Genomic DNA, 23,506 nt, shown 5'->3' with positions numbered 1-23,506 from the left:
CTAGAGAAATGGAAATAAAAACAAAGATAAACTAATGGGACCTAATGAAACTTCAAAGCTTTTGCACAGCAAAGGAAACCATAAACGAGACCAAAAGACAACCCTCAGAATGGGAGAAAATATTTGCAAATGAAGCAACTGACAAAGGATTAATCTCCAAAATTTATAAGCAGCTCATGCAGCTCAATAACAAAAAAACAACCCAATCCAAAAATGGGCAGAAGACTTAAATAGGCATTTCTCCAAAGAAGATATACAGACTGCCAACAAACACATGAAAGAATGCTCAACATCATTAATCATTAGAGAAATGCAAATCAAAGCTACAATGAGATATCATCTCACACCAGTCAGAATGGCCATCATCAAGAAATCTAGAAACAATAAATGCTGGAGAGGGTGTGGAGAAAAGGGAACACTCTTGCACTGCTGGTGGGAATGTGAATTGGTACAGCCACTATGGAGAACAGTATGGAGGTTCCTTAAAAAACTACAAATAGAACTACCATATGACCCAGCAATCCCACTACTAGGCATATACCCTGAGAAAACCATAATTCAAAAAGAGACATGTATCAAAATGTTCATTGCAGCTCTATTCACAATAGCCCGGAGGTGGAAACAACCTAAGTGTCCATCATCGGATGAATGGATAAAGAAGATGTGGCACATATATACAATGGAATATTACTCAGCCATAAAAAGAAACGAAACTGAGCTATTTGTAATGAGGTGGATAGACCTAGAGTTTGTCATACAGAGTGAAATAAGTCAGAAAGAGAAAGACAAATACCGTATGCTAACACATACATATGGAATTTAAGAAAAAAAAATGTCATGAAGAACCTAGGGGTACAACGGGAATAAAGACACAGACCTACTTGAGAATGGACTTGAGGATATGGGGAGTGGGAAAGGTAAGTTGTGACAAAGCGAAAGAGAGGCATGGACATATATACACTACCAAACGTAAGGTAGATAGATAGTGGGAAGCAGCCGCATAGCACAGGGAGATCAGCTCGGTGCTTTGTGACCGCCTGGAGGGGTGGGATAGGGAGGGTGGGAGGGAGGGTGTTGCAAGAGGGAAGGGATGGGGGAACAGATGTATATGTATGACTGATTCACTTTGTTATAAAGCAGAAACTAATTTTAAAAAAAAAGAAGGCAAGTCACAGTCTGGAAGAGAATATTTGCAAGTCATATATTTGATAGAGGTCCTGTATCCAGAATTTTACAAAATAATAAGACAACACATATAAAAATAGGCAGAAGGTATGAATAGACATTTCCCCAAATAAGATGTAAGAATAGCTGATGAGTAAATAAAAAGATGTTCAGGGGCTTCCCTGGTGGCACAGTGGTTGAGTCTGCCTGCCGATGCAGGGGACATGGGTTCGTGTCCCAGTCCGGGAGGATCCCACATGCCGCGGAGTGGCTGGGTCCGTGAGCCATGGCCGCTGAGCCTGCGTGTCTGGAGCCTGTGCTCCACAACAGGAGAGGCCCGCGTACCACAAAAAAAAAAAAAAAAAGATGTTCAAAATCTCTAGTCATTATGGAATTGCAAGTTAAAATGAGACAGCCACTCACATAGCCACTAGTGTGGCTATAATCAAAACAAGAGACAGTATCAAGTGTTGACAGGGATGTGGAGAAACTGGAAGAACCCTCATATATATTGTTGGGAATGATAAATAGTACAGCCACTTTGGAAAACAGCTTGAAAAGACACTTAAATAAAAGTTAAACATAAATTACCATACAACCCAGCAACTTCACTCTTAAGTATCCACCTAGGAGAAATGAAAACACCTCCACACAAAGACATGTATCAAATGTTGATAGCAAATGTCCATCAACTGGGGAATAAATAACGTGTACAATGGAATGCTATTCAACAATAAAGTGAGATGAATTACTGACACATCCTATAACATAGACAAACCTCAAAAACATTATGCTAAGTGAAAGCCAGCTATGAAAGAATACATGTTGTATGAGTCCATTCACATTAGATACCAGAATAGGCAAATCTATAGGGACACAAAGTAGATCAGCAGTTGCCAGGGGCTGAAGGTGGAGTAGAAATTGACTACAAATCGATATAAGGGAATTTTGAGGGATGATAGAAATGTTCTAAATTTAGACTATAGTTATGGTTGCACAGTTCTTTAAATTTATTATAAATTATTGAATTATATACTTAATGATGGGTGAATCTTATAGTATGTAAATTATAACTCAGTAGAGCTTTTTTTTAAAAAAGGACACCCATGATTCCACTATTTTACTTAAAAACTAGACTATTACCCATACCATGTGCCCTCCAAAAGAGTAACAAATTTAGTGTTTATCATTTCCATCTTTTATTGTTGTCTTATAGATGTAACAGGCAAGAATATATTTTCATTTTGCTTGTTTTACTTTTTATTATGAAATTTTTCACCCAATACTCTACACCTAGTTTTAACAATTGTTAAGATCTTCCTTAACAATTTATCCCACCCCCTTTTTTGCTTAGGTATTTTAAAGTATTGACATCACGACATTTCATCTTAAAATTCACATGCAGCTGGCTACAAAAAATAAATTTTCTAATTTAACCATAATGTCATCACACCTAACAAAAATACTCCTTAATACCTACTTCATATTTAAATTTATTCAATTGTATAAAAATGTCTTCTATCACTAATCTAATTTGGGTCTAAACATTACATTGGTCATTCTTAAATCTCCTTTAATCCAGAACCTCTCCTCTGCACAGTCCACCTTTTCTTCTCCATAATACTTTCTTGCTGAAGAGACCAGGCCAGTTGTCCTACAAAATGTCCATCTTCTAGATTTGCCTAATTGCTTCCATTAGGTATCAGTTAACTTGTATGTCTAATCCCTATATTTCCTGTAAAATGGAAGTCAGATCTTCAGGCTTGATTTATATATAGCTTAAACATTTTTGGCAGGAGTGTTTAGTTTTGCTTGATTTTACATTTTATAAAATTGGTATCACTTTGACATAGTTCTAAGACATTTTCACTTAACATTCTCCTTTGGATTCATCCATTTTGCTGCCTAGAGCTATACATTAATTTTCACTACTGCATAAACCATTGTGTGATTATATTTAAAATTTATTCATTCTACTGAAGATTAACATTTGGATCTTTCCATGTTTTTTTTTTTTCTGGGCTATTACACATTCATAAACATTCAAGTACAGTTCCCAGGACACATGGGAAAGTTTCTCTAGGGCATGTATACCTATATGAGAACTGGTAAGTCTTATCAGTGGTCAGCAAACTATGGCCCAAAAGGGGCCTGTTGCAGTTTTCTGTAAATAAAATTTTATTGGAACACATCCATGCTCATTTATGTATTGCCTATGGCTGCTTTTATACTACAGTAGCAGAGTTCAGTAGTTGTGAAAAAGATTTGATATGCCCCAAAGCCTAAAATATTTGCTACCTGTCCCTTTACAGAAGTTTATTGACTCTGGGGTTATAATGTATATCCAAATTTCCAAGAACACCAAACTTATACAAAATATTTGTACTAATTTACACTTCCACCAATGTAAACTGATCCATAACTCCCTTGATTTATAACCTCTGAATCTCGGTATTTCCAAACTTCATAATTTTTGCCTACCTGTTGAGTGGGGAAAAAAATGGTATCTCAGTGTGGTCTTAATGTGCATTTCTCCAAGAGTAGCAAAGTTGGACATTTTTTTCATGTTTTTTGCTATTAATTTTTCCCTGTTCTGTAAAGTGCCTGATGTCTCTTACCTATTTTAAAAAAAATTTATCCTATGAGACAGTAAGAAAACAAGACAACAATCTCTTTTTTAACCATGTGACAGTTGTTATGTATCTGGACACTAATAGAGAGAGATCAGTTCCGTGTTTTGAAAATAGCTTCTCTCAATTCGTGCCTTGTCTTTTAAATTCTTTTTAGTATTTTTGTGGAAAGTAAGTTACTTATTTTGAACAGCATCCAATTTAACAATCTTTCATTTTATAGTGTTTTTGTTGTTTTCCCCTACCCCAAGGTCAGAAACATATTCCCCTATATTTTATAGTTCTAAGGGTGGTATAATTTGGATTTCATATACAAGTATTTAATCTGTGTGGAACAGATTTTAACGTATGATGGAAGGTAGAAATCCAATTTGATTTTTCTAATGACTAGCAACTGTTCCTTGCTCTTTCATATATAAGACATTATGATGTGATGAGCACATTGCAATATTAGCACAGGAATAAATGGACCCGTGTAATAGCATACAGGTATACCTCGTTTTATTGTGCTTTGCTTTATTGCGCTTCACAGATACTGCGTTTTTGACAAACTGAAAGTTAATAGCAATCCTGTATTGTCAGATGATGTTTAGCATTTTCTATCAGTAAAATATTTTTAATTAATGTATGAACATTTTAAAAGACATAATGCTATTGCACACTTAACAGACTACAGTATAGTGTAAACATAATTTATATGCACTGGGAAACCAAAAATTCTTGTGACTCATTTTACTGCAGCATTTGCTTTATTGTGGTGGTCTGGAACCGAACCAGCAGTAGCTCCTGGGGTACTCCTGTAGTTTTCAGTGTACAGGTCTTTCACCTCCTTGGTTAAATTTATTCCTAGGTATTTTATTTTTCTGATACAATTGCAAATGGGATTGTTTTCTTAATTTTTCTGATAGCTCGTTATTAGTGCATAGAAATGAAAGACATTTCTGTATCTTGGTTTTGTACCCTGCAAAGTTCATTTACTAGTTCTAACAGTTTTTTGGTGAAGTCTTTATGGTTTTCTATATTACAGTTGACCCTTGAACAATCCGAGTTTGAATCACATGGGTCCACTTATATGTGAATTTTTTTTTCAATAGTAGATACTATAGTACTACATGATTTACTGTTGGCTGAATCTGTGAATGTGGAACTCCGAACACAGAGGAACCTCTGATATGGAGGAACTGTGTATACAGGGCCAACTATAAATTATACATGGATTTTTGACTAAGCGGAGGATTGTCACCCCTGACCCCTGCATTGGTCAAGGGTCAACTGTAATATCATGTCATCTGCAAACAATGACAGTTTTATGAATTCCTTTCCAATTTGGATGCCTTTTATTTCTTCTTCTTGACTAACTGCCCTGACTAGGACATCCAACACTATGTTGGACCAAACTGTTTATAACAGGTTACCTCTTCATAACCATAAACAGGTTACCTCTTCATACTAACTGCCCTGACTAGGACATCCAATACTATGTTGGACCAAACTGTTCACAACAGGTTACCTCTTCATAAGCAGTGTACTATTCATTATGCTGTATTCTCAGCAACACTTCAAATCATCAGACTCTGATTTTTGCCAACATGGAGAATAATATTCTCACTGTGGTTTTAATTTGCATTTCCCTGATCACAAAAGAGTGTGAACATCTTTTTGTATGTTTTTAAGGACATGTAAATATCCTCTTTTGTGAGTACTTGTTTTTCCACCCATTCTTCAATTGAATTCTTCTTTGGAAAAAAATCTTTTCCTACTCTGGAGATCATCCTTTCACTTTTCGAATATACTTTGATGAAAAGAAGTCCTTAATTCAATGTATAAATTTAAATCTAGTGGGTTTTGTGTCTTCCTTACCCTAAAATCATAAACATATTCTTCTTAAATTTGCACCTAAAAGAGTTGGAACACTGCCTTTGACTTTTAGGTCTTTGATCCACTGTGGATGAATTTTTGTGTATCATGTGAAGTAATAATCCAATCCCTTTTTTCCATATATATATTCACCTGGTCCCCAAAACCCACTTATTCTAAAAAGTACATCCTTTTCCCAGTAATACTCCACATGATTCTGTTATAAATCAAGGGTACATACATGGTTGGTCTGTTTATGGGCCATTTTGTTCTAATGGTCTATTTGTCTATCACTGTGCCAAATCCTTACAGTATTAATTATTAGTTTTATAAAGAAAAATCTTGGATATGTGATTGCTCAAGTCCTCCTATCTTTTTCTTCCTCAAGAGCATTTTGGCTATTTTTGGTCCTTTGCACTTTCACATTAATTTTTAGAAGTGATTTCATTTTTATTTTAAAAACTAAATTGTGATTTTGATTGGGATTACACTGATTTTATAGATTAACTTGAGGAAAAGTGACCCCTTTATAATAAGTCTGCCAATCCATGAATATGGTATATTTCTCCATTTAAGTCTTTACTATCTTTCAATTAAGTTTTATAATTTTCCCAATATACGTCTCACAGATCATTTATTAGATTTATTTCTAAGTATTATTATAATCTATTATTGTAAAAAGCATTTTGCTTTTTAAAAAAGTATTTATTTACTTATTTATTTATTTTGCTGCACTGGGTCTTAGTTGCGGCACATGGGATCTTCGTTGCCCCATGCAGGATCTTTGTTGCAGCACGCAGGATCTAGTTCCCTGACCAGGGATTCACCCTGGGCCCCCTGCAGTGGGAGCGCAGAGTCTTAACCACTGGACCACCAGGGAAGTCCCGCATTTTGCTTTTAAATTACACTTTCTGCTGTTACTGGCACAGAGAAATACAAATAATTATTGAAAATGTTTTTTCATTTAAAGTTAGTGCAAGGAACTAAGACTAGCATCATAAAAAACCTTTTGTCAGCCTCCCTGCAAGGAATGCGAAAATAACTTTCTTTATTTCACAAACTCCCACCTATACTTCCACAAGTGTAAAATGGCAGAGCCATTTTGGAAAGCTCTTTAGTAGTTTCTTACAGTTACACCTACCCCATGACACAACAATTGCATTCTTAGGTTTTTACCTAAGAGAAATTGAACACATGTTCACTAAAGAACTTGTACACAAATGTTCATAGCAGCATTATTCACAATAACCAAAAAGTGGAAACAACCCAAATGTCCAACTGATGAATACAGAAATAAAATTAAATACAATGGAATGCTATTAACAATAAAAAGGAACTGTAGCATGTCCTGATACATGCTACAACATGGATGAACTTAAAAACCATTATGCTAAGTGTAAGAAGTCACAAAAGACTACATATTTTATGATTCCATTCATACAAAATGTCCAGAATAGGCAAATATATAGAAACAGAACATAGATTAGTGGTTGCCTAGGCCAGGGGAGAGGAGAGGATAGGACAAAAGGGGTATAGGTAACGGGCACGAGGTTTCTTTTGGGGATGATGGAAATAATCCAAAATTAGATTATGGAAATGGCTGCACAACTCTGTAAATATACGAAAATCCACTGAATAGTACACTTAAAATGGATAGCTTTTATAGTATCCATAAATTATACCTTGATAAAGCTGTTTTTTAAAATGTCATAGCAGCCTTATTCATAACTGTCAAAAAATGGAAACCAACCAAATGTTCATCAACAGGATGAATAAACAAACACATTGTGATACATTTACACCACAGAATATAATTTAACAATGAAAAGGAAAAAGCTACTCCTACACAACAACAAGGATGAATCTTCAAACATTTTGCTGAGGGTAAGAGCCAGACCAAAGAATAACATACTGTATGCTTTATTTTAAATAAAGAGGCAAGACTAATCTATGATGGTAGAAATCACAAAAGTGGTTGCATGTGGGGGGCAGGGGAGGGCATGAGACAATGACTGCGATGGGCCAGAAGGGAATTTTTTGTAATGTAATGAAAATGTTCTTTATCTTGATGGAAATGTAGGTCATATAACTTTATGTATGTGTCAAACCTCATCAAACTGCACACTTAAGACTAGTACATTCTATTGTGTGCAAATTATACTTCAATTAATAAACAAACCTAGCTTCCCACTGAGTACCTGTTTTCCTATCTGAAGAACACATCATTTATAGAGTAAACTGACAAGTATAAATGCACTGATTAACAATTCTTTTCATATTTCTAAGGGCTCCAAGCCAACTCTTAGAAGAATAGCCTCCCAGCTTTATAGTTAAAAAAAACAAAGAAAAAACCCCCCAAAATAGTTTTAAGATACCTTAATATACAGTAACATGTAAACCTCAGAATGTTCCATCTGTATGTTATTCCTCTTTTGCCACACTTTGAATTTATCCCAGGTGCTTTGACTTTATTCCAAGAGGAAATCAAAATAATGGTGTTCTTTATATAAGCATAGTATTAAAGATGACAGTATATACAGGATAAGTCTACTTTCTTCTCTCCCCTAGAACAGACCCTGAAGAACTCAAGTCTTGAATTTGACTTGAAATAATTATTTGTTAAACCCTTACTATGCAATTAGTACTATGCTATGTATCAGCTACTCTCACGGAACTCACAATTTACTGCGAAAGACAAAAACCAACACATGATATAATAAACACAATAATTAAGCACTCTTCTATACACGTCAGGGATGGCAAATACCTGTAAAGCATGCAGCCACTTCTTCCTCTTTTATAAATGGCAAACATAATTAACTGATAGTGTGGCACTTTTTCTTGCTGAGCAAGGATGCAGTCTTAAAATTCTTCTTAATGCAGAACTCCATGAAGGCCCTAACAATGTAGTTGAACTGGCAGAGGAATTAAAACCTATATGCTTCTGTTATAGTGTGATAAAAATACACAGAAGCAGCAGACCAAAAGAGGCTAGAGAAAGTTTTAGAAAGAAAGCAGAACATTCACTCATCAACCAACATTCATTTACATTACCTATTATGTGAAAGGAGTTAGGACTACGAAAGAAATTAAAGCAGTAAGCTACGGTCGCAGACTTCCAAGAACTCAAATTCTAGTGAAGAAACAAAACAATGATAAAACAGGGTGTTGAGTGATATTAAGAATACACAGGATGTCTGGGCGTCTAAATAAGACCATGATAAGTGAACCAACCCTTCCAGGAAAAAGTGACTCTTTGGCCAAGTTCTGACGCATAGTTAGCCAAATAAAAAAAGATGCAAAGGGTGTGACATCACCAAGATGGTGACATAGGTTGTTCCTGATTTCACTCCCCCTCACAAGAACTAACAACTATCCACGGACAAGACACCACTGAGAAAGATGGAAGGGAAGAATGCATGGGAGGCAAGGTAGTATGAAAAAATACAGCACGTTCAGAACTCTAAATACTCTTGAATGGCTTGACACAGAGTCAATCTTGAAATATGAGGACTTTAAAATGTAGTAAGGGAATGACAATAGCTGGGATACTACTGGTTTCATAAACTCTACCATTCAATTATTACTGTATGCATGTATTCCTGAAGTAATAAATTTAAATTTAATGAAGAACAAGCTCTAAAGAAATAACGGATCAAGCAAATAATCATTAATAGCCACTAAAAGCATCACGTGAAAGTCTGATGGGAAACTTTTTATTGGCTCACAAACCTGAACCCACTAATTAATTTTTAAAATAAACTTTTAATTGCAGAATAGTCTTAGATTTACAGATAAGTTTCACATAGTACAAAGTTCCCATATATCTCTCTCACCCAGTTTCCCCTGTTGATAACTTCTTATATTATTATGGTACATTTGTTACAACTAAGGAACCAACATTGGTATATTACTATAATTAGACTCCACCCTTTATCTGGACTTCCCTAGAAACAGTTCTTCCCTAATGTCTTTTTTCTGTTCCAAGATCCCATCCAGGATGTTACATTTAGTTACCCTGTCTCCTTAGCCTTCTCTGATCCATGACATTTTCTCAGACTTTGTTTTAGATGACCTTGATACTTTCAAGTCATACTGGTATACTGGTCAGGTATTTTGTAGAACATCCCTTGATATGGGTTTGTTTGATGTTTTTCTCATGATTAGACATGTGTTTTCAGGGGGAAACCCACAGAGGAATAGGCCATTCTCTTCACATCGTGTCAAGGGTAGATGCTATCAACATGATTTATCACTAATGATATAACATTGATCACCTGGTCAAGGCTGTGTTTGCCAGGTTTCTCCAGTGTAGTTATTTTCCCTCCCTTTCTGTACTCTATCTTTGGAAGCAAGTTACTAAATACAGGCCACACTCAAGGGGAGTGGAGGGAGTTAAGCTCCCTCTCCTGGAGGGGGAATAAATCATATAAGTTACTGCAAATTTTCTGTATGGGAGATTTGTCTCTTGTCTCTCATTTATTCAAATAACTTATTTATATTAGTATCAACTCAGGGATTTTATTTTGTTTCTCATATTGTCCCAGCTCTGGCCATTGCAAAGTATTTCAGGTTGGTTCCTATGTCTCTCTAATATGCCCCAAGCCTATTCTTTTGTTTTTTGAGCACTTCCTTATTTTCTGGCACTACAAGATGCTCCGGGCTCATCTTATATATACCCTGTTGCAGCCCTAGAAGCAGAGCCATTTCTCCAAGAAATTGTGGTTCCTTATATTGGAGAATAATAGAACCACTGATCAATATTAACATAACAATAACCAGACATTCTATGCCCCCTGATGCTGAGATGACAGGAAGTGTGACGCACCACCCAGGAAATACTTTTGCTCCCTTCTTTTCCAAAAAACAAACCATCAACAACAAAAAACACCTGAACTTCACTCTATCGAGCCTCAAGAGCTAATTAATAGTTTATAGGAAATCCTATAAAGATGTAACCCTGAGGTCCCCCAGTAACCATGTGAACTGCCATGAGGTGAGGCCATAAATGGCAACTGAGACTTGGGAGAAAAATGAACTATCCTAAGGCTATATAAAATCCATGGCTCCATTAACTATGAGGCCAGTTCTTTCCCTATTCTTCCATGGTTTGGCTATATGAACCAAATAAGTGTCTCCTTTCTTGCTTATGCTCAGCTGAGTTCAGCTTCTGTTACTTATAACCAAGAGAGCTAACAAATATAATAAACATGAATAACAAAAGGCATGGGAAGAAAAATGGATTCAGGACACTGAGAGGGGTAGGATATAGGCTGAATTCCTTAGGTAAAGTCAGATTTTAGGTGAGAATTTTTAAAGCTAGGGAGAATTTATTTGTTTTTAGAATTTAATGATCTATTACTACTATTCTGTGTTTTGGTAGTATTAACTACAGGGTTCATTTTTTAGCATATAATAATTTCAATCACACACTGACCATTTATCATAATTTTAGAAATCAACAGATCCCACATCTTACTTTTTAGCTAATATAATTAGGATCTAAAATGAATAAATTATTTATACAAGCTCATATATCCAAGGCAGACATGCTGAAAGCACAGTGCAATAAAAAAGAAATAGGCTGTGGAGCCACATAGGACTGGGTTTTTTCCCCGGTTCTTTCTCTCACCCAGTGCTTTTTCTTTTTAATATAAAATTTTAATAGGTAATACATAGACTAGATAGAAAATTCAACAGCTTATATTGTGAAAAGTAAGCCTTTCTCCTATCCCTGTCCCAGGAACCCCTTCTTCCCCACCCTTTGGCAACCACTGTTACAACTTCTTACATTCTCTTCTAGAAGTAGTCTATTTAGGCTTATTGAAGACTTGACCTTTTAGACTGCAAGACATATGATGATCACTAAAGTTTTTAAAGTTATTCAGTGGCATTAGAAGGACTGGAGTTGGGAAGGCCTGATAAAAGTGGGGCTAAAGAGAAAGGAGTAGCTATGTGATACTCTATCCAGAAGCACTGACATTTAAAAAGGCAACAAGTTAAAATTAAAAACAAAAAAATTTTAAGGATCAAGCAATATTCCTTAAAGGCATGATTAGTTGAGGTTTTTAAGAGCACCTATTCTATTATTCACTCTGCTTGTCTAGAATTCTCTTGGGATCTTCTTGACTATTGCAGCAAATAATGGGGAGGGTACTGATTTAACAGTGTAACATCTCCTGGACATCTAACAAAGAAAATTTAATTGTTCACACCTTCTACTCCTACAAGTGTCATTTTTATTCCAATTGTTTTAGGGTGAGAGAGATTAAAAAGAACTGGGACTGAAAAGAAAACAGTGAGATTAATAACACATAACCAAGATGGATGGAGAAAGAAAAGGGGGAATGACGAAATTAACCTGAGAACACATTTAGCTAGCAGCTACAGAAATATACAGGCAGTTCAAGTACTCATCCTCACCAAGCAATAAAGTAAATATCTCTTCTTTTTTGAATTTTACACAGTAAACTCCTGACTTAAAAGGGGATGGCTAAGATACCATGCATATTGCTCTCGACAGAGGTTAGGAATTTTAGAGTACCCATGGGAAAAAATCTCTTGGCATAAGTGACATATTAAATATGGAAAGAACTAAGTCAATTATTGAGCATACAAGGTAACAAAAATTGGTACATTTTTAGGAGTAGAAAACATATCTCATTTTAGAGTTGAAATGAGAATTTTTTTCAGACTTATTTTAACTCTCCAGAAAAAAGTTTTTCTAAATTCCTAGAACAATGGCATAACCATTGCATGTCTAAATATCCAAGTCCCAAGAAAATGAGTAATAATTTTAACAGAAATACAACATAACTTTGGTATATCTTTAACAAGTGTCATAGGATAATGTGAATTACATATTCTTTTGACCAATTAATTAAAATAGTTATGTAGGAAATAAATTATAATTAGAATGCAAACAATTTACAAATGTTTAAAATGTCTTAATCATCAGGATTACTCAAAGTGAATTTTATTACATCAAATTATTTAATAATAGAAAACAACTCTAAAACTATAATGAGAGACAAAACATATGCTATGTCACAAACCTATGCTTGTTTAAATACAACTTGGGTTAAATATACTAAATAGATGAGATCCTGTCAGTCTGCATTTTTTTCTTTCAAATCAGTGAAGAAGAAAAAGCAAGCATGAATAGTTTATAAAAATTATTTTTCCCTCCACTACCAGTCGCTGGTAGTATCTTAAGAACAGGGTGTACCATTTGTATCTGCTTTCTCATTTGCATAAAACTATCCTCCAAATAAATCAGTGGGTAAAAAAAAATTGAAATCAGTCCAAAAGTACATGTTTTCCACTTTCAAACATATAATTAATACTCAGCCTATATTTGCAGTCATTTAAATTTTAATCTAAAAACAGTGACAGGGCTTCCCTGGTGGCGCAGTGGTTGAGAGTCCGCCTGCCGATGCAGGGGACACGGGTTCGTGCCCCGGTCCGGGAAGATCCCACATGCCACAGAGCGGCTGGGCCCGTGAGCCATGGCCGCTGAGCCTGCACGTCCGGAGCCTGTGCTCCCCAATGGGAGAGGCCACAACAGTGAGAGGCCTTCGTACCGCAAAAAAAATAAATAAATAAAAAATAAAAAAAATAAAAATAAAAATAAACACAGTGACAGTGGTTTCTAAATAACTTTAAAAATTTCTATCATCTGTCTAACAGCAAATCAATTTTGTGCTTGTGTGCACAGTTGAGGACTATATCATTAATACAGTCAAAGAGTTATTTAGATGTGGTTTTCTTAGAGATGGATTTCATTTCCCTGACCTGTCAAGAAAACACCTAAAACAACAAAAAATGCTCAAAACCATGTATGCATTCTAAAGTGAAATCAAGGAACATCTGACCATTAAAAAAAATCAATTAATGGAATTACTAACAAGAATAATACGTAACAGAAGAATAATGAAACTTTCAATTATTACCTAAAGAAGTCAAAAGAACTCTAACATTTTATTAGTACCTTCCTCAATATTAGAAGAGATTTTATAGTAGTATCTTCCAATTCTAAAAGGTTTATAGAGGCTGTATTAGAGTCTTAAAAGAAAAAAAGTAACCAATAACACTAGGAAATTATGTGTAGGCTGCACTACCCTCTAATGGTGAATGGTAAGAGAAGTATATGATCAGGTTATCTTATCCACAGATATAAACTATAAAATCACAGCTTACCTCACAATTTCCATAATTCCAAAATATCTTGAGTCATGGTTTCAGGATGTTTTTTAGTAAAGACTGAAGTGTTACACCACTTTTCCCTAAAATTTTAAGCTTACATGTGGTAACCTTCGGACACACAACAATTAGGATGCTAAAGTCAAACGATATTATACTGCATGCAAATAGTATTTTTATTCTACTGTAATGTACTTTATATCCTTTTAGTTGCCAGAAACAGGACTGAGTTCATTCATGACAAGCTAATGGGTTAAATAGCTATGTCTCAAAACAGACTTACTGCTAAACACTAAAGTATCATTCTTAAAACCATCAAGTGGGCTTCCCTGGTGGCACAGTGGTTAAGAATCTGCCTGCCAACGCAGGGAACACGGGTTCGAGCCCTGGTCTGGGAAGATCCCACATGCCGCGTTGCAACTAAGGCCGTGCACCACAACTACTGAGCCTGCACTCTAGAGCCTGCGAGCCACAACTACTGAAGCCCGTGCGCCTACAGCCCGTGCTCTGCAACAAGATAAGCCACCACAATGAGAAGCCCGCACACTGCAATGAAGAGTAGCCTCCACTCATTGCAACTAGAGAAAGCCCCCGCGCAGCAGCGAAGACCCAACGCAGCCAAAAATAAATAAATTAGTTAATTAAGAAAAAAAACCATCAAGTGTTTTCTAGAATAAAGATGGTTATACTACTACTTACCTCAGTCTTTTTACTAATGTGATCTGTAAATGGAAAAAAAAAATGGTGAGACTTCACTGAATGACATAAACATATAAAATATTTCAGTATGTAAAAAATATTTAAACAAAGTTATTGAAAAGAATTTCAAAATTATAGTAAGAGTTACAGAAGACATTTGGGGATTGTCTGGGACTCACATCAGAATTTACTTTTCTAGGGATATGATGTTAAAATTTACCATATAATTACTAATTTGCTCAGCTTAAAAGACTTATATCCCAGTAAATGCCACCCATACTAAGGGGTATTATTAAATTTTAAACATTTGAATCCCATATATTTTAGATTTGTGGTTTCACATAATTTTGGGGGGGCAGAACTTGCAGGTGGGTAAGTATGTCTAAAATCAATCACAGGATACTGTTACTGTAAAAATTGTACAGATCACTGCCTTTGTGGAATAAAATAAAAGGTAGAACAGTAATTTGTGTCCTTCAAAACTATTACCTAGTTTTTTTAATTTTAAAAATACATATCATATCAGTGATTTGATAATACTGTGAAAAAAATCCTAAAAATTAATGTATGTTTATAAATGAATACAAAAAAGATGGCATAACTATATCCAAATTAAACAAATCATTGACTTAGTAACAACACAGTATTTCTGGGAAGTGATTACAAGTAAGATATAGGGAATCCACATAAATATAAGGTTGAACTAAAGTACAAATAGGTAGCAAGTGTTCTTAAATTGGAGATGATCAGGATATCTAATATTTAACAATGCTTCTCATGCACAGCAGAAATTTTCCATTCTCAAGGACTAAAAATAATTTAATAGCATAGCTTCTTAGGAGAAATCTATTTGAGAATCTAAAAGCTGGTCCAGTTCTCTAAAGCATCTGTTGATCAGAATAGAATCTTTAAACCCAGTAAATGTCAAAATCACATGTTTCAGGTCAAACTACCAAATCCTGGTGGGTTATCCAGTCATTCTTCTAGCACGTTCTACTTAGTATACAATGTGATGCCAGAAACCCAAGGAAGAACTATGACTGTGTTAATCATGTTTTGAAATAGTTGTACAGCTTCCCTTTAACAGTATCATACTAATGTCTTTCTCAATGCATCTAATAAATGTACATAGTACTTAAACATATGAAAAATAAAGAAGTTTTAAAAAGCATTCTTTTTATGTCTCTGCCTAGTTTTTAATGACATAATTCTTATATTAAAATCTTTCTTACTAAAGTTGGAAATTTAGCATATATCTGTTCTTTTTAACCCCGAAACAAAGCAACTTAGAGAAGCAGACTATAGGGAAAAGTTTCCTCATCCTTAAATGAAAATAACACGATCCTCTAAATTTATTCCTAACTTCACAGGTAGGCTTGTTTCTGAAAACAAAGTATTTTGGGGTTTTGGGTTTTTTTAGATTATTGCTATGGTCTTATTAATCCTCATGGAACAGATGCCCCATGTATTAAGCTTAAATTCATGAGTCAAACTGACTTCTTGGTCAATGAAGAAACAGCTGTTCATTTGGTCAGCAACTATTCTTTTTTCTTTTTGAATACAGTTCCTTGCGCTATACAGTAGGACCTTGTTGTTTATCCGGTTAGCAACTATTCTGATTGGTATAAGCACAGCACTCTTCATTAAAATTTTCTGTGATGACAGTAATGTTCTATACCTGTGCTGTCTAACATTAAAGCTACTAGTTACATGTGGCTACTGAGCACCAAATGTGGCTAATGCAACTAAGGAATTTTAAATTTTACTTCATTTTAATTAACTTATCTTTAAACTGCCAAACATGAATAGTAGTTACCATATTATACAGCACAGCCTTAGAGTTTTCACCATTTCCCAATTCAAAAATAATGTGCTTTGTGCTCTGTCTTCAAAAGTTCAGTGGATGGTATAATTTCCTTCTGTCTTCTTTGTTCAACAAAACCAATACAAATGACATTATAAAGAGATTTCTGGTAATAAGTCTCATTCTAAAAACTTACATTTTAATTTTCTAAGATATAGTTCCAGATAACTTGAAGAGGTTGACCAATAATGGATGAAACCTGAAAATACTATTCCTGGTCTAGTGTAAGCCAAATCAATTTATGTATAAGGACAATATGTTTCAAGATGACTCAAAAACTACAAATATCAATTTTTATTTTCAGTGAGTTTTAGAAAAGGAACAAATTCAGAAATACATAAAGATAAATTCTTATTGAAATTTTATGAGGTTTTAATGACTGATTTTAGATTACTTTAACCCCCAAATAGTTTATTTTCAAGCAGGTTTACATTTTTTACATTCTAAGTAACATATTAATAAAACAATCTTTACTTATTTTAAAAATTAGAGAGGTACTTAAAATGAAATTATACAAGGACTAAGAATAGCTTCTCTAGTATAGTAGATTTCATACGTATATTACCTTCAGATTGAAACTCTTTTAGTGATATTGTGAGAGGTTTGTCTTTTCCCTGATGAGTCTTTCTTTTGTCTTTTTTATTCATAACCCTTGATTGAGTTGATGCATTTTCAGCATTTTCATATTCCTAAAAAAAATTACCAACAATAATTAAGCTTGGTTTAACACTAGTAAAATCAACTAACCAATGGGCAATATGTTTCTTAAAGTTTTATTTTTTAAAGATAAGAGGCAAATAAGAAAATCAAAACATAGGCTAGCCAGACCGTATAAAAAGACACCTGTTTATTTATACACTCAATCTCTTCCCTCTTAAACACTAAAATAAAAATAAAAAGCTATTCCTTGGTCTGTAACTCCCAGTTGCCACCCTCTTCTTCATTTCAGGACCAAACTTAACACAGTAATCTACAGTCAATTTCCTTTCTTAACCACACTGAAATCTGGATTCTGCTAGTCTCTGACACTAAAATTAAAGTCAACCTCCTCTTCAATGCCAAACCCAAAGACATTATTTTTTCAAGCATCTCTTGGTTTTCTCAATACACTTCTATTCTTAAGTCTCCTTCACTGGTTTCTCTTTCCCAAACTATATTCTTAAAAATGCAGCCGCTGTTTACCATTATTCCATTCTTAACCCATTCTTCTTATGCTTTATACCTGTTGTTCCTCAAACTCAAAATTTAAAGTTCTACCTGATGATTTGTGTATGTACAGACAACTCAAACAGAATGTTCAATAAACATCTGCAAACTAAATACGTTCACCCTGCCTTCCCTGCTTGATTTTCTGGTAAGTACCTTGCTTAATGCCACCATCATCTACACAATTGTCTAGGCTAGAAACCTCAGTCATCCTTGCTTATTCTTCCTATACACTTCATATGCAAATAAGTCCCTAGGTCTTGTTGAGTTTATCTCCTAAAGATCTCTTATATCTATTCTCGTTTATTCATACCTTCTGTCACTTCCCCTGTCTTCTCTAGCTTGACCCTGCAACACTCTCTAATTTTAGCCCCTCCATTCATCTTCTACACTGTTACGGCATAAGTTTCTAAAATGAAAACCTGAAATCAATCTGAAAGTTAAAAATATTCAATAGCTCTCTGCCAACAAATGTATAAAACTCAATCTCCTTAGCCTGTACACGAGGTTCTTTATATTCTATTCTGGTAGCAGTATCTCCAGCAACTCTAGGTCCGTAAATTATAGTTTTTCAAAATGCTACTCTTTCATGTGTACGTGTCTTATATACTTGTCTCTCCTTCCCTGAGAATGCCTACTTTCTCTTGCCTACTGCTGAACTTCTAATATATTGAGTAAGACTCCTCTTTAAGAATGCTTTCCTAAGATATCCTGCCATTTGTGACAACATGGATAGACCTTGAGCACATTATGCTAAGCGAGATAAGTTAGACAGAGGAAGACAAGTACTGTATGATATCACTTATATGTGGAATCTTTAAAAAAAAAAAAGTCAAACTTGTTAAAATAAAATGAGTAAAATGGCGTTACCAGGGGATGGGGACGGGGATGGGGATGGGGGTATGGTGTTTAAGTATGCAAACTTATAATGAGTAATAAATAAACCATAGAGATCCAATACACAATATAATGAATATAGTCAATAATACTATACTACAATGCTGTAATATGATAAATATTGCTTCACTGGCAATCGTATTACAATATATAAATGTATCAAAGTAACACACTGTACACCTTAAATTTACAAATTGTAACATTCAAATTTATCAAATAAAAAAAAAAGAATCCTTTCCTAAAAGCCACCCCCATCAAAAGCACAGAAAATTCTTCTATCTTCCTGAATTCCCACTGCACTGAAAACATAAAATCTCTCAATACTATACACTACAATTATGGGTGTGTCTCCCTCCACTGAACTCAATAGCTTGGACCATGTCTTTATCTTTGTACTGTATGCCTAGCAAATTTTAGCTAGTCAAAAAAATAATTGGTGAATGAGTGACAGGATAGAAAATGCCATCCCACACCTTAGCTATAATAAAAATCCTTAGGCTAAAATAATTATAGTTATTTTATTGGAATATTGACTTAAAACTCAATGACTACATGAATGTAATCACATCAAAACTAGCCATCACATACAAAAGGAGTTTCTCCATTCTCTGAGAGTCATTATAGCCTGATAAAACCTGTGCTTTTAGGTACCAGGCCTATGCGCCAAGAAAACTGGCTGCGAGCATATTTTACCAACACCATCTACTCTACTCCTTCTCTATAGGTACAGTTAATCCTTTTAACTTTAGAATGTAGACATATATCTAACAACAACAAATCATCATTGTATAATATTCTTTTTCATAAATTTTATCTTCAAACTGGGCAAGTCAGAAGGATTTTTCCAGTGTAATGTGAAAGTCCATTTAAATGACTAAATCATAGTAAAGCTAGCTGTATCCACTTTTGTAACTGACAGCTTTGTGTCAAAACGGACAAGTAACAACAAGGATTACAGTTATTCTTGATAACTCTGGATAAAAGGAATACGGACATGGAAAATGAAACTAACACACATAGTGGACCAAGTCCAGTCTAACGGCAACCTTCATCCTCTTCCCTTGAGCTATAAATAAATAGCAAAATCATCTACTGTAAATGTTAATTCCTCTCCTCCCTTCCTCTTGAGTGAAAAAGCTAGTGTACAATGACATAGTATAAAGGCCCTTAAGCATGACCAAAGGCCATTTATGATCAACCACTGAGTAATCACAAGTTGAATAAACTTTACAGACCAAAAAAAATTCCCAATATATGTAAAGGACTAAAATGTTAAATAATATGGAGATGATATAAATGCTCAATTTAAACATAGAAAATGGAAACAAACACTTTTTGCGTAAATGTCCCTACAGTTACAAGCTGTAGAATGCATTTCAACATACAGCCCAATATCAAAGTGATAAATGCTGAATTCACAACACCAAATTACTAGAAATGTCCTTCTATTTACTTCAGTTAATTAGCAGTGTATCTTTAGCAGATGGTCTCTTAATGCCCCTGTACTCACAGTTACTTAAATTTTTAAAATTTAACTATTTTCTATGTTCATTTAAAATAAGTTAAAATAAATCATCTGCTATTAGCCTCATTTCCTCTCTCCCCTTCATCTTGGTTGGAGAAATTTCTTAACTGAACATTCCAAATCACCAGACAAAGCTTAGTGCTTGTGTTTCTGTTATCTCTAAGAACTTGAGGAGAAATCTCATGAAAACTTTATGTTAATTATTTTGTTACAAGGATAAATTTTTAGGACAAACTTTAAAGAACTTTTATACAAAATTCAGGAAGGGTGGTTCTAACTTCTGACCACTTAAACCTAAAACATCTAAATCCATAAATGTGTAAATACCTTTTTGTGTTCTTCATATTCTAATTTACTTAGCAACAATGCCTTCTCAAGATCTGCTTCAAACATTTCAGATGTCAGCTAAAAATAAAAATAAAGTTTAACGATAAACAGATAATAGCATTATACAACACGACAATACATACAGGATAAGAAAACAAATACTTTAATAAACAGTCTGGGTCCTCCAAAGTTATCTATCCATGCCAAAGTAGAGAACTCTGTGTTTTATAGAAGATACCAAAGCAAAAACTTACTATTTTGATATTTTTATTTCCTCATTGTCAATTATCTGTTGTATAATACATAATCTTTTTACTGTAATAAACAAAATCTCACAAAGGAATTGACACTATAATAGATATTAAAGATGGTATCTAGTTTTGGACACAGAAAATATAACAGATTATTACTCAAAAATATAAGAATACTGAAAACTCAATAAGCATTATAAAACATACCATTTACTTAATACAGACTAATTCACAGGTATAGAACCTTTAAATAAGGGACCGGGACTCCCTGGTGGCGCAGTGGTTGAGAGTCCGCCTGCCAATGCAGGGGACATGGGTTCGTGCCCCGGTCCGGGAAGATCCCACATGCCGCGGAGCGGCTGGGCCTGTGAGCCATGGCCACTGAGCCTGCGCATCCGGAGCCTGTGCTCAGCAACGGGAGAGGCCACAACAGAGGGAGGCCCACATACCACAAAAAAATAAATAAATAAATAAGGGACCAATTGTCCTGGTATATGCCTGATGTTACAGAAAAATTGTAGTGCATCTTTTTACTGCTATCTTTTTATTCCTTTTGTATGACTTCCCTACCTTTAAACTCCTCTAACACTATAATAAAATGATTCTTTGTGATCTGTATTTTTGGTTCCTCTTTCTCACCACTCAATCTCACCTTAACTTCTTATAATCTAGCTTCTGCCACCCTCCAATCAAATTACTCTCTAAGAATTACTTTTCCTAATTGCCAAACAGAATTGGTACAGTGGCTGGATGGGACTTTGGGTTGTCTACCTGTGGGGATAAGGTGTATCTGCAGCTGAATAGGATAGCTGCCACATGTAAACATCCTGGATTTGTTTACATGTATGTGTCGACCTATGCATACTGTGTAAGAAAAGCATAAATTTAGTAGGCATCGCTTGTTTTTGTCTGTCCATAATCCCTTCCTTTATTCCTTTGAATAACTACAATTCAATCCAGTGTCCCAGGATTCTAGCAAGACAGCCAATCACCTAATTCTACATACCACCCACTACCACACCCACACAAATATGTGTATGGTATCACCAACAACAGGATGGGAGCAAAGGACCTATCTCTTTTTTGTTCTCCTAGGAACTAAAATTTGAGAACAAACACAAAGTAAGTGGGGTTCAATCAGCTGATGATAGCCTCTAAAAGTGAGTGTACTAGTTCATGCCTCTGAGCACCCCAGAATTCCTTTATTTCCATCTTTCCCAAGGTCTCATTGTTTAGTTTTTAATTCAAATCTGTGAATCACTCAGTATCCTTTTGTCAAATTATTTTTTGCCAAAGTTATTCAGAATTATTTCTGTTGTTTAACGATTAAAAAAAAAAACTAAACGAAAACAGAAACCAATTCCAAAAAGAAGTCATCTGTTTCAAAGGGACACCTTAAAAAGTAGAAAAATGTTAACACTGGACACCATGAACTAATAAATCTTTTACTTCTAATCAAAGCATTTCATCCAATTCTATACTAAGACAACAAAAAGAGGGGGAAAAATAGGTATATCACAGAAAAAAATTAATCTAACTCAGAGAAAAATAGTTAGAATTAAAATGGTAAATAAGGGCATATAGCACTAGAAATTCTAGTTAAGCCCCAAGTAAACTGTACATACTTTTTCTATGGAGTAACTGAAAAGAACTGAAGAATTAATTCAATCCAAATTAGTAACAATCAGGAAAAAGTAACCTTTTTTAAAAGGTTAACCTTTTAAATACTTTATTATATAAATGTATATTAAAAAACAATATACAGTTAAAAGGTAAAAAGGAAGTGGATTCATGTTAGTGTTACACAAAAAAGGAAGTTTACATCAATTTTTCCACCTAAACTCAGAGCAAACTGAGTACAAAATACTTCAATATAATTAGAGCATAGCAGTCATCCCAACATAGAAAAAGTAACAAAACTACTTAAGTTTATTCTGAAAAGTTGGTTAAATTTACCACTAAGCTTTTAATCCATATTAATGACATTTAACATTTACAGAAAACACATTTAAGATTATTTCCAATATATCACATATTCTGACTGATATTCCAAAAATAAATTAGTGGGCAGGAGAAGAGGAGACGAAGTTGGGAGTCTTGCAAGATGCCATTATTTTTTTTTCAAATTATCTCAAGTAACTTAGATATTAGGACAGCTGATTCTAAGAAAATGATAAAAACTGAATGAAATGGAACTTTTAAAAGTGAAAAATACAGCTCTCCCCAGCATTTGATTCTAAATATAGTAGTTTACAGCTTACATTTACCTTTTAATTATTAACAAAAACTAGTATACAAGGAAATACAATTAGGCAAAAATGATTTAAATTTCAATTTAACTCTTTGAAAACTAGGAAAAACTTCCCAAATGTCACTGTATGATCTTTCAGCCTATAAGGATTCACAGAGAATCCTCTATGTGCTTTGCCTCTAGTCCTTTAAAATAGCAGCAAAAATTTGGCTTTTGCCCTCAAAGAATTTCTATTCCAGTTGGGAATAAAAAACTAACACACATGACATACAGAAAATAGAATAAGATATTAAAAGTGCTACAAAAGTTGACAGAAAAAAGGTAAACAAGAAATAGAATTCAAAAAAGCATACGGAAAAGAAACTAAGTTGGTCCTTAAAGGAGAGATATAATTTGGATAGGTAGCAAAATGAATGGAAGAATTTTAGGAGGAAAGAGTCACGTGAACAAAAAGTATGATATTAAGAATATATATATTATGATAAATATAAATGATAAAAGATAAATTCTATGCAATACAAGAGAGATGTGGAAAAAACCCAGGCTTTGGGAGATCACACAGGTGGATAATTTAAATTTCTATTCCACCCATTCTAGCTGTGATCTGGGGCAAGTTATGTAACTTCTGTGAAT

The 23,506-nt window shown here is 34.4% G+C and overlaps 1 protein-coding gene across 3 annotated transcripts in view; it reads right to left on the bottom strand.

The window, feature by feature from the left end:
* The window catches only part of GKAP1 (G kinase anchoring protein 1), a 90,794-nt gene that overhangs the window by 49,809 nt on the left and 17,479 nt on the right, over window positions 1-23,506 (bottom strand). For all 3 annotated transcript variants that reach the window (XM_060101753.1, XM_060101754.1, XM_060101752.1), the window contains 3 exons: window positions 20,372-20,449; window positions 16,982-17,105; window positions 14,553-14,575 (listed from right to left, as the gene is read on the bottom strand). In XM_060101753.1, the coding sequence (XP_059957736.1) occupies window positions 14,553-14,575; window positions 16,982-17,105; window positions 20,372-20,449 (225 nt within the window). The remainder of the gene's footprint in view (window positions 1-14,552; window positions 14,576-16,981; window positions 17,106-20,371; window positions 20,450-23,506) is intronic.

Source organism: Mesoplodon densirostris, chromosome 6, assembly GCF_025265405.1.
Source record: "Mesoplodon densirostris isolate mMesDen1 chromosome 6, mMesDen1 primary haplotype, whole genome shotgun sequence".
In the NCBI taxonomy this organism is placed as follows: Eukaryota; Metazoa; Chordata; class Mammalia; order Artiodactyla; family Ziphiidae; genus Mesoplodon; species Mesoplodon densirostris.
Note: the sequence above shows the minus strand (reverse complement) of the source record. Positions and strands in the feature narration are given on the sequence as shown.